Source organism: Apostichopus japonicus, chromosome 8 (genome assembly GCF_037975245.1).
Source record: "Apostichopus japonicus isolate 1M-3 chromosome 8, ASM3797524v1, whole genome shotgun sequence".
Taxonomy (NCBI): domain Eukaryota; kingdom Metazoa; phylum Echinodermata; class Holothuroidea; order Aspidochirotida; family Stichopodidae; genus Apostichopus; species Apostichopus japonicus.
In genome coordinates, this window is record NC_092568.1 from 3,109,812 (window position 1) to 3,123,390 (window position 13,579).

The window sequence follows — 13,579 nt, forward strand, 5'->3', positions numbered from 1 at the left end:
CGGTTGTCCAGACAAATGGAACTTAGAATAAAGGGAAATTTATGTCATCGGTTGTATAGCTAATATAATAGAAAAAGTTTGTGCGCACTAGTTCTTATTCTGACAGAGGTCTTGACCGACGGAAAAACCAAGTCCTCAGACGTCATTTCAATAGGATCACAACGTCCCCAGAAGAGTTCTTTTGTTTAGGGTATTGTTAGGGTTAGGGGACGTGGATTTGAACAATGGAAAATACAATGGGGTCATCAGTCTGAATGTAAAACACACCTGTGTGTATGTGAGTGTTTGATGATCCTTATTGTTTAAAGAATGATGGAACAGAGATTCACTCTCAGTGCAATTTGATTCACTTCAAAGAAGGGTAGAGGTTGGATTCCTGCCGGGTCCCTCCCCCATATACACTTCCCTCCCAATTGTCGTTTCACAAAGGACGTTTTGCACCAGGTCATGCGACAAGAGAAACCATCATCACGTGAATGTTGATCATTTAAACTTGATGAAAAGCATCATCTAAAAACCCTTATCGGGCACTACAGAGTGCCTATAGGCGAATCATGGGAGGGGACTGTGCCCGGGTTCCCCGCTTTGGAACTTTTTTAGTGCCCAAAATTAGCTACAAACATTTTAAGGAAGTTTACACATGCTCAATTCTTGATTTGTTACCCGGTGTTGGATTACGCACCACCGCTATTTCTACCATTCTTTAGTAACTTCTGTATCATTCTACCTATAATTCTCTCACTAGACGTCTTTCCTGAGAAAAATACTAAATTGAGTAGATGGTTGAAAAAGAGGAAGGAGGGGGGGGGGGTTGGATGAGGGGTTATCTAACCCTTGAATGCTACTTAATAAAATAAAATAAAACAAAAGGTTGATACTCACCTCACAAAATACTTTTCTCGCTTCCCTTTCGTACATGTTGCCTATGATGATGTGGGCGTCAGTAGCCTATATATGAGGGTTCAGAATATGTATATATATATATATATATATATATATATATATATATAAATATATATATATATATATATATATATAATATTAAAGCTACTGATGCTGATAACAATGATGATGATGATGATGATGATGATGATGATGATGATGATGATGATGATGATGATGATGATGATGATGATGATGATGATGATGATGATGATGATGATGATGATGATGATGATGATGATGATGATGATGATGATGATGATGATGATGATGATGATACTAAATGGTGACTATTATACAAATTATTATCGATAGACTAAAGGTCAAATAAATTCATTAAATGGAACTTAAATGCATCATGAGTCAAATGAGTGCATGGAAGAAATACCAATTTGCTTTTTAAGCATTTACCTCAGAGAAATAGATAATATTCTCATAGAAACAAACAGAGCAAAAAAGATATATGAAAAAACATATAGACGGAGTTAAAATTAGTCTCCTATCTATGACGTAAATTCATAACGAATTGATCATGCGTCCCGTCGTTCGTTGTCTTTTTTTGTTAAATTTCATTTTCTTTGTTAGCTGAACATGTAGACAGACTCATGGACTAAAATATGCACGGGAAGTCAATTTCATCTTAAAAATTCATGAATCTTTCAACATCTTTACACACTTTAAATAACCAATTTAAATCTGAATTGCAATCCTAAGATTATATCAAAAACTATTTTAAGAAACCTCGACGAGTAATAAGCAATATGATCCAATAAATACGCCCCGTGCACTCTTTCTTGTAGAGATTAGAAAAGGGATTACCGACTGGCAGGCTTGTCATATGCCCTTTCAGGGTATATATATATATATATATATATATATATATATATATATTATATATATATATATATATATATATATATATATGTTGAGACTAGTTGAGACTAGTGGAACACTAGTAGTTGTAACTCAGAGTTTCACGCGTTGAGCGATCATCAGACAACTTAAAACATATATTCCGCTCTGTCCCCCGGACATAGAGCACTCTGCGCCAAGACAGACGCCAAGATAGACGCCAATCAACCAACTATATATATATATATATATATATATATATATATATATATATATATATATATATATATATATATATATATAAAATATACGTAAAAGAAAAAGGAATAAAAAGTATTGTGGTGGATGCCAAAGTTTTTCGTTAGTACATAACATACTAAAGTTTATGCTAAAGACAATAGATCTACACTATGAGTATATATATATATATATATATATATATATATATATATATATATATATATATATATATATATATATATATATATATATATATATATATATATATATATATAAAATATACGTAAAAGAAAAAGGAATAAAAAGTATTGTGGTGGATGCCAAAGTTTTTCGTTAGTACATAACATACTAAAGTTTATGCTAAAGACAATAGATCTACATTATGAGTACCGTATTCTTTATTTCCAAAATATAAATAGTTTACACAAGTTCAAGTCTTCTCGCATTTGTTTTTGTCTTTCTTTTTAAAGCGAGAAGTTCATTACTCCATGGTTAATGGAGTAAAATATAACCATATATGTATAGCTTACTAAACGCTATAATCTCGATTTTATAGTACCATCCCTGAATTGGTTATATATATTACCGGTGAAAAGATCAAACGCTGTCCCTTAACTGCATGAATATTTCATTTTTCCATGTAATATTTTAATCTGCGTGATATCACCAATTATTCTATCCTTGCCCTCTTCTGACTAAAGAATTACTTGTCGAGGACAAGTTTTAAGACGTTTTACCGAAACCTGTCAAAGTTCACAGTGGAATTTTGAGTTGTGCCTAATCCGTAGAAAATGAACGTATTTAAGCGTTTTAACATATCTAATAAGCTGATACTTAGACATTGTTCACCCCAAAAGGTTAATATATATATATATATATCTTTTATATTATATATATATATATATATAATATAAAAGATAAACAAGCGAATATTTTTTAACAACGACATACTATATATATATATATATATATATATATATATATATATAATATAAAAGATAAACAAGCGAATATTTTTTAACAACGACATACTATATATATATATATATATATATATATATATATATATATATATATATATATATATATATATATATATATATATATATATATATATATATATATATATATATAACCGTCTACATGCAGATGGGTGTGACTGTGTAAAGAAGCTGTTGATGTTCTGTCCTTTATCATCTATATAATACTTACTGTGTAAATCACATCGCAAAAAGGATTTGCTCCCTGCAAACCTACAACCATTTCGTAAAGGTATAAACTTCAAATTGTAGCATGTTCCACATTGTTAAAATGAAAAAAAGAAGAGACTTGCTTGGCGGTTCTGACCGTCCAAATTGTTTCGAGATATTAAGAGATGTATCCCAGGAAGATGATATACTTATGCAAGTGGCGGACCAATGATTGATCACCAAGTTTCAGTATGAGTGACCAATATGGGTTTAATATCGTCTGCGTAAATCAAAATGGATGACCTTTGACCTCCACATCGATCAAGGAACTAAGACAAAGGTGGGAAATTGGTTTCCAAAAAACTGTTTAAAAATGAATGATGCTCTAATGTCTCCATTTCTGTATTGCAACAGGTACACGTGGTACACATGGTACACCTGCAAGGGAGAATATTTTATGTTGATTTTCTATATAAGAATTAGGTGTTGATAAATGGAATTCTATGCAAATACCAAATATCGAATACTTTCAGCATATATTTGGGGGCTTTTATGGACAATGAAACTACTAAATTTACATTTACGTTACTTGCCTTGATATTTTCTATCTGATTCTTCGGTGATTCTCCAAAACTTTCAGATGCCAAAATGGTGATATTAGCTTGCTTGAGTAACGTCCTTAAATTATCGATAGCCTGTCAGATAAATAACAACGGAAACATATCAAAGTGATACTTTGACAGATATTACTAAGTCCTTAAATTGTGGGTAGCCTTTCAGATAGATAGCAATATATACAGATAAAAACCAATAGTAAAATCAACATACGAGAGGAGAACCTGATGAATAGCCGTCACGGCTGGTCTTAGGAAATGAAAATATAGATAAAAAGATATCTGTATTTAAAAAAAACCTAAAATCAAAGTTGAAGTCCCTTTGTCGGTATCAATTTTCACTTTTACGCTGATGAGATTGATTATGGAACTATGTTTTCTAGAAACTCTTGGTTTTCGAAACTCATTATTTTATTTCTAATGTTGTAGGTCTATGTGAAGCAGGAAAGGCGGCAAAAGTAATCTAAAAATGTTGGCCCTTATAAACGGAACGGAATGAAAATATATTTTACATCTTCTAAATTTGTATCATTTTGTGTACATCCCGTCGCTTCATAAGGGTTAGTTGGCTATCTCAAGTATCTCTCTTTGTGTAATTTAAGATGTGTTAAGATGTTTTCAGATGACACAAACAAGAGTTATATTTGCTTTTGTAAACACAATATATTGTCTATTAATCACCATAATTTCCGTCTCATTTCCGTTATTGCACTTGTTTACAGCGGATATTTAGATTTGAAATTTGGGAAAAGTAATTCTATTTGAAAATTGGTTTTGTATTCCAAGGTTCATTGTTTTAATTCCCAGCAACTTTAATTTTATATTTGTCCTTAATCACCATCTTCAAGTGACAAATACTTCACACAAGTAAAATATTCTGCCTGCTTCTTTGACGTTTCATATTTTTTTTATTTTTCTTATTTCATATTGAAGAGGGTAGAAATATTTCAAGACTAACATCAAAAGCAAGACAATAAAATAGACTTCTTAATGGTTACTATGATTGATTTTCATTTCGAAGGAAATATGTTCTCCTGATGAAGATCTTCTTTCGATAAATTATGCAATTATAAATAAATAATGTATCTTTCAAGAATAAGTATGTTAACATTTTGTCTTTCATCAATATTTCGAACAAGTAAATTGCTTCAAAGTTAAAGTTACGTTTCGAAATTATTATCAACATATGTTTGTTTGCGTATTCATCCTTTTTTTTTTCGTCTTTTTTTTTGGGGGGGGGGGGGAATTATTTATCCATTTTTAGGGGCAACATGAGAACTCACCAACGAAAATACTTCAAAGTTAGTGTGAATGGTTGCCACTTTGGTCCAGTTGAATGCTTTCAAAATTTTTATTCTCAGTGGGTTGTACATAGCATCTGGCACGTACGTCCTAAAGAAATAGGGGTACTCATCTCGGTTCGATAAGGCGGAAGATGCCGCAGAATATGAAAGCTATAAACGCAAAATGATGATATACAATTATGGTTATATATGAAGGACGGAGTGGGAGGGGGTGGGGGAGGGGTGGGCGTGTGGGAAAGGTAGGGAGAGGAAGGGTAGCAGAGGTGGAGTCGTGAAGTTAGACCAAATACACTTTTGTGTATCGACTACGGATAAAATCGTTACATTATGTCAGGTTTACTTTATATTAAAAGTTTACTCTAGTCGATTGAAATAGATTTCAAATCTAGTCGAAAGCTTTAAATAATCAGTTTAAGGATTAGTAATACTTTCAAATGAGACACATGTGATGCAGAAAAACATAATATTAGACAGATGGTGTGATTTCATTTTCGTACACCGAAATGTAAGAAGAACAAAAACAAACTGAAACATTTATAACGTCTGACAAATTGTCACAGACAATGCGATTGATTTATTTGTCTATACAGTAGATCCATTGTTTCAGACAACTGATCTATGCAAGTGATCTATACAATTGATCCAGACAATAATTAATCTATGCAAGTGATCTATGTAGTAGATCTATACAATTGATTTCTACAGTAGATATAAACAATTGATCCAAATAATTGTTCTATACAATTGGTCTAACAGTTAATCTGTGCAATTGGTCCGTACACTTGTTCTATACCATTGGTATATATAGATTGATCTATACAGTAGATATATATATATATATATATATCTATATATATATATATATATATATATAAATATATATATATATATATATAATTGATCTATACAATTTTTGTATAGTATATATATATATATATATATATATATATATATATAGTGTATATATCAAAATTTGCTGTATAAAATGTGTCTATACAGTGGGTTTACCAAAATACATTCAATTTCACTTTAAAATCTTAAATCATAACCAACAACATATTTAATTTTGAATATCAAGTCAGGGGAGTGGGGGGGGGGTGGTGGAGGAGTAGGGGTGGAATATCTTAGCCACTACTGAATAACCATTCATCCTTCAGACAAAACGTCTCTTCTCCAAGAACGGTTAGACCATATATGGGTCACTAAGTGACACCATTTAGCACACATGGGTCACCATGTGACACTGTTTAACGTATAAACTGTCAATCTTAAGATTTTACATTCTCTCAATTACTCACTCTTTGTAAGAAAGGTGTCCTATCCTCAAACAGGAATGCATGTTCAATATCCTTTTGAAATTCATGTTGTGTAACAGTATGAACAGAACAGCTTGTAACATTCATCCCATTTTAGATTTATGATTCTGACTTCAAAAGTTTAATCAAAGCAAAGGGGCGTTACGGGGAGTCAGAAATGAGATTATGCAGAAATTTCATTTTCCTTGACCATTCTACAAACAAAAAGAATTACCAGGTATGCATATTACTAACATTTTAATTACTTGCACAGGTAGATATAAAACAAATGTTATATTAATTAATAACGTGTAACACGAACACCAGTAACCGTATCACCAACAATTATCACACATGTCACGCCTCACCTTCCCTTTTGTCATGCACTGATAAACGCGGTTTTCTATTCTTTAAGACGGAGCCCAAAGTGGAATACACTAAGTAGAACATTAGGGGTTGAAAGCAAATCGTAGAATTATACTTACTGTAATCAAATTCCAATAATAGGCTGTTTGCGACACAGCTTGTGAATCTGGCGAGCAGGCTGGTCCTATCAGCATCACCTTTTGAGGTTTACGAAACAGTTGTTCAAAGAGAAAGCGTGTCCCTAAGCCAGCCATACACTAAGAGAGAAAGAGGAGAGAGAATTGGAAAATATCAAAACTAAAACACTACTTACACCACTATCTATCTATCTATCTATCTATCTATCTATCTATCTATCTATCTATCTATCTATCTATCTATCTATCTATCTATCTATCTATCTATCTATCTATCTATCTATCTATCTATCTATCTATCTATCTATCTATCTATCTATCTATCTATCTATCTATCTATCTATCTATCTATCTATCTATCTATCTATCTATCTATCTATCTATCTATCTATCTATCTATCTATCTATCTATCTATCTATCTATCTATCTATCTATCTATCTATCTATCTATCTATCTATCTATCTATCTATCTATCTATCTATCTATCTATCTATCTATCTATCTATCTATCTATCTATCTATCTATCTATCTATCTATCTATCTATCTATCTATCTATCTATCTATCTATCTATCTATCTATCTATCTATCTATCTATCTATCTATCTATCTATCTATCTATCTATCTATCTATCTATCTATCTATCTATCTATCTATCTATCTATCTATCTATCTATCTATCTATCTATCTATCTATCTATCTATCTATCTATCTATCTATCTATCTATCTATCTATCTATCTATCTATCTATCTATCTATCTATCTATCTATCTATCTATCTATCTATCTATCTATCTATCTATCTATCTATCTATCTATCTATCTATCTATCTATCTATCTATCTATCTATCTATCTATCTATCTATCTATCTATCTATCTATCTATCTATCTATCTATCTATCTATTCATCCATACTAGCCATACTCTCTAGCCATACGTATTATCCTTACATCTGTAGTATATACATAGCCTATAGGCATTAGCTTCTAATAACTAAGCTTATACACTGTTTTAAATACATACGAACGAAATACTGACAGTGAATAGCTTGCTGCGATAATGTACTTTATGCATTATTAAAATAATAATTTATTACTTCTACATCAGCTCAGCCGTGCATGCGGCAAGTTTATATTCAGATGCCGCAATTTCTATAACGCGTCTCATATTTCAACAAATCTTTAAAGATGTTTTGCCCTGATATTCCGTCATCATTTGTTTACAGGCCAAATACAAATGACCCAGTTCAGCGAGAAATGACTGGATTTCAAATAAATTTATATAAAATCGTTCATAAACTTATAAAGGTTTGCTTAGGATATTCTCACACATTCTGTTATCACTCAATACACTTTAAACACACAAAGAGGGAATTTGCAGCTGTAAGAAGATTCATCTAAGTATCATATATTTACAGAAGGATTACCATATATAGTTATATGGTAATTACATACGATTTTCATTTTGTAAACAATGCAGAATATATTTGTTTTCCCAAAACTTGGATCATATTTTCTAAATGGAACTATTTCAAAGACTAATCTCCGAAAAGCGTCATATTGTTTGGTGCAACATTAGTCGGTTTTCTTTGCATAGCACGGTTTGAATCCGTAAATTCGCGAACCGTATAGAAGATTTGCCCGAGGTACGCATGCGCCGACAGGTCGCACTTTGCTGACCTATGGATAAAGTAACCCTGAAAAGATGAATATTAAACTGATTAATTTCTTTATCATATATCATATATATCGTCGCTGAGTTTATGCAAAACTAATCCAGCGATATATGCAACCTTAAAATCCGCGTTATTTTGGGGTATACCAATAATGTATTTCACAACCACTGTATAAGAACAAACCTCATGTAGGTTCTGGTTTGGGGTATATCAATATTTTATTTCACAACCACTGCATAAGAACAAACCTCATATAGGTTCTGGTTTGGGGTATACCAATAATGTATTACACAACCACTGCATAAGAACAAACCTCATGTAGGTTCTGGTTTGGGGTATACCAATAATGTATTACACAACCACTGCATAAGAACAAACCTCATGTAGGTTCTGGTTTGGGGTATACCAATAATGTATTACACAACCACTGCATAAGAACAAACCTCATATAGGTTCTGGTTTGGGGTATACCAATAATGTATTACACAACCACTGCATAAGAACAAACCTCATGTAGGTTCTGGTTTGGGGTATACCAATAATGTATTACACAACCACTGTATAAGAACAAACCTCATAATAGGTTCTGGTTTGGGGTATACCAATAATGTATTACACAACCACTGTATAAGAACAAACCTCATAATAGGTTCTGGTTTGGGGTATACCAATAATGTATTACACAACCACTGTATAAGAACAAACCTCATATAGGTTCTGGTTTGGGGTATACCAATAATGTATTACACAACCACTGTATAAGAACAAACCTCATAATAGGTTCTGGTTTGGGGTATACCAATAATGTATTACACAACCACTGTATAAGAACAAACCTCATGTAGGTTCTGCTGTATGACACGTATGTCGTGGTTCATTTACTCACACTCACCACATCGCTTTAAATTTATGAAGATTATAAGATTTTAAAAATTGCATACATAACTTATAACTAATCTGGCAATAATATGACCTAAATTTCCGGCAGCAAAGAAGTTATGTGAACTTAATCATCGATAGTTAATGTAATATTTCCTTTTATTCAAGTACATGTCAAATCTTTTCCTACTTTTGTTTTACTTCTTTTCAACCGTTTTTTTCTCCTTTCTGTGGCCTTTTCCTCGATTCTACTTTGCTGACAACTTTTAGTCTCTTCAAGAATCGAAATGTATTCATCTTCGATAGATATGTCCTTCATCAGCTAATTTGCATATTCTTTCCCTCGTTCTTAACTTTCTTTAACCTAATCTTTCTCACTTAAAGCTCAATTTTGTTTTTTCAAGTCACTAGTATTTCCATTTTAATTCATAATTCCGTTTACCTTAAAGCATGTTGGGCAAAATATTGGAAATATTTATGAAACTTTTTATTTCTTACTCTGAACAGCTTAACCTTAAAAAAAAAAAAAATTAACGTAGAAAAGTTGTATATTATAACATAAAGATTTTGTTTAAACACAAAATGCAATAATGGGTTTTGAAGTGTCAAATATATCACCTTGAACAAGACTTAACAAATCAAAATTCAGCTTCAGGGTGATTGCTTTAAAAGTCAGTTATACAATGTAAGTACAATTCACTATTGTATTAAAATCTAATAAAGCGGCATATAAATTGGCATTAAAATGGAGATATAATATCATTCAAATTCCTTCGCATCATAAAATCAGTATTTTTGTTGCCCATATTATGGCGGTATATAAATATATATATATATATATATATATTTATATATATATATATATATATATATATATATATATATATATATATATATATATATAAGTAAATGCCTTGGTAAGTACAGCTGTTACTCGGAGTTTCACGCCCTTAGGGTGGCGATCGTCAGACAACTGAACAAATACTCTCTGCGCGGATATATTCTATGGGGAACACGAACCCTATTTCTTACGTGCACGGTTCATTGGTTTGAGCCTATTGTGGCGACACTTGGAGATGAATTCAGATCTCTTATTGAGTAAATGCGGGTTTTTGGACAGGAGGATACAAAGCTTTTCATCAATACAGAGGTTACATAGACCGGATCTACGCATGCTGGTATGCTGGTCTATGTAACCTCTGTATTGATGAAAAGCTTTGTATCCTCCTGTCCAAAAACCCGCATTTACTCAATAAGAGATCTGAATTCATCTCCAAGTGTCGCCACAATAGGCTCAAACCAATGAACCGTGCACGTAAGAAATAGGGTTCGTGTTCCCCATAGAATATATCCGCGCAGAGAGTATTTGTTCAGTTGTCTGACGATCGCCACCCTAAGGGCGTGAAACTCCGAGTAACAGCTGTACTTACCAAGGCATTTACTTATATGTTTAGGCTCTGCTTTTATAGCATAGAGCACTCTTCTTGCAGTCCTGACCCTTCCTTGTTATATATATATATATATATATATATATATATATATATATATATATATATATATATATATATATATATATATTTATAAGTAGGCGTTTGTCACCTGTATCGAACAATGCTAGTTCTGTTTTTGGTGACATATTTGGCCTTACTCTAGAGATCAGACATGATGCTAACCAGCGCAGAATTATCTAACGGCTTCTTAAAAGTACTATATGACCAAGCATTACTGAGACGACTTTAATGAAACCATTAGTTAATATTAATGTCGGCACTCTGGTAATTACATTCAAACAGAAGCCCTTACCCGTACTTTGAGAGATCATAATTGAAACAAAAAGTGTTTCCAATAGGTCTCAGTATCATCGAGGTATCTCCTTATCCACGTACATTTTTGACTGCGAATAAAACTAACAATGTTAGTCGAATTATTCCCCCCCCCCTTTACTATGTCATTAATAAGCGTAGAGCGTTTAACTTTATCCTGCTTTTCACCCCATATGAACTTGAATACAATACTCTCCAGCTCGCTAATAAAATTGTAAGGAGGGTCCGGAAGGACCTGGAAAAGAAAAAAACCAATTGAGACAATCCAAACGTCTTAACAATATTGGACCTAATGTCAAATTAAGTAAACTACTCCAGACAGATAGGTTTCTGGTGCTTTATAGGGCCAAGAGGGAAACTATTGGTCTTAGCATCATTAATTTCAAGCCTGCCACTTTTTCTAGCTGAGTAAAGACTATTAATTAATTATATTCACACAAAGAGTCACGTGAGTCATCTAGGAAAATACAAGTATCATCAGCGTACTGGATAATCTTATTCATACGGCGAACAAAAAAGAGACAAGTCTTTAATAAAAGTATTACTGTTAACTTGAAGATTAAGAATCTCATCTCACAGGATAAAAAGATAATGGCTTAGAGGGCAACCTTATCGGACGCCCCTAGAAACCTTACAGTATGAATAGGAGGGCCGTAATTAGAAACACAAGCTGAAGAATTTAGATTCGAAGTACGGATCCACCTTATAATGTCATCATTGAATTAGAAATAATGTAAGCACTCACAAATAAAATTCCACTCAAGTCTGTCAAATGCCTTTTCAAAATCAATATTCATGAGGGAAGCCTAAAATATAGTTGTCATCACGATAATCAATACTGTTCAGCGAATGCAGTGAATATTCTCAATGTTTGGTTTTTGCAGAGCTTTCGAGCAAAACTAGCTCTTCTTCAGTGCATGATCACCGAAAGTGACAAGGAGTAGCAGGAATTGAAACTATTTTATAGAGAAGATTGTCGGCATGGTTGTAAAGTCAAAGCGACTTGCTGATTTCTGCTGAATTTTTTTTTCTGCAGAAGTTTTAGAAATTCGGATTATATATATATATATATATATATTTGTTCATACAGTCCACAGTTAGACTTGGTATCTACATACGAACGGTAATTAAATCTTAACTACTTTGTTATGAGACTCATAATGAGCTCTTATAAAATACAGTGTGACTAATAACCGCGTCCAAATTGTTTAACTTCGCGGAGATTGAATGTAATATTTGGAATATTCTTTCAGTTGTCTTCCTCTATTGATATATGGGAACGACTCCGCTATTAGCTGACGAAGCTTCTCGCTTAATGTTCTACTCTATAGTTAGAGTAACGAAACAGTAACTTCTGTGGCATAATAACTGTATTCATATATGGGCGGAAGGCCGCAGGGCATGCATGGCTCTCCTGTGCCTTAGTATTTCTATGACACATATAGCTGCCTATAACTATTTTCTATTTTGTATTCAAATTGTGGCTTTTATATTCAGCTGAGTATCAAAGCTATAAATTGCGTCATAATATGTAAAAATCACCATGACAACCGAAAATTACTCGTTAATTTGACTTTTTCACACCCGAAGATCCTTAAAGACCACTGCAATCCTCACTGTTATTTTGTCAAAATCAAATTAGTCAAAACCAAAAGTCAGTTGAATACAATCCAGTATATTATATTTAGACCTATACCTAACAACAAAGGATATGGGTCTATGCATCAATGAATTTAGTGTTACATTCCATTTGTTACGTTTTTCTGTTGTTTCCTGTATTATTTTTGTTTTTCAATTAATTGTTTTGGTTCATAAAGTTTCTCTTGGTCAATCTTAAGTATTTTACAATATATAGGCCTACTGTGAAATGTATTACTACAGCTGCATACACAAATCTTCAGTGACAAAGTGATTATCCCCCCCCCCCCTTAAAAAAAAAAACCAAAAAAAAAAATACTATACACAAAACATGTCGTGTTCTTATCACCAACTAGTCTAATGAACGGAGAAATGAAGAGAATATATACACTGTAAGATAAAAAAAAATCATTACAACTATAATAGGAGAAGATGGCGATCAATTCAATCTGGTTGAGCTGTTTTTTTTTCAGGTTTAATGTTTAATTTATGTAATGAAATAGCTTAGATAGAGGAGAATAGATAGCACGAAATCTATTGTAGTATAAGATGAAACCATAATGCATCTTTTACCAAAAAACCTTCACTCAGGCAGAAATCGATAAGACTATGTTTGA

The 13,579-nt window shown here is 32.4% G+C and overlaps 1 protein-coding gene across 1 annotated transcript in view; it reads right to left on the bottom strand.

Annotated features, from left to right (window-relative positions):
- LOC139971394 (gamma-aminobutyric acid type B receptor subunit 2-like) overlaps positions 1-13,579 on the bottom strand; it is a 42,468-nt gene that overhangs the window by 26,402 nt on the left and 2,487 nt on the right. Inside the window, exons 2-5 of the mRNA XM_071977770.1 lie at positions 6,923-7,060; positions 5,122-5,292; positions 3,818-3,919; positions 883-948 (exon numbers count right to left, since the gene is read on the bottom strand). Of these exons, the coding sequence (XP_071833871.1) occupies positions 883-948; positions 3,818-3,919; positions 5,122-5,292; positions 6,923-7,060 (477 nt within the window). The remainder of the gene's footprint in view (positions 1-882; positions 949-3,817; positions 3,920-5,121; positions 5,293-6,922; positions 7,061-13,579) is intronic.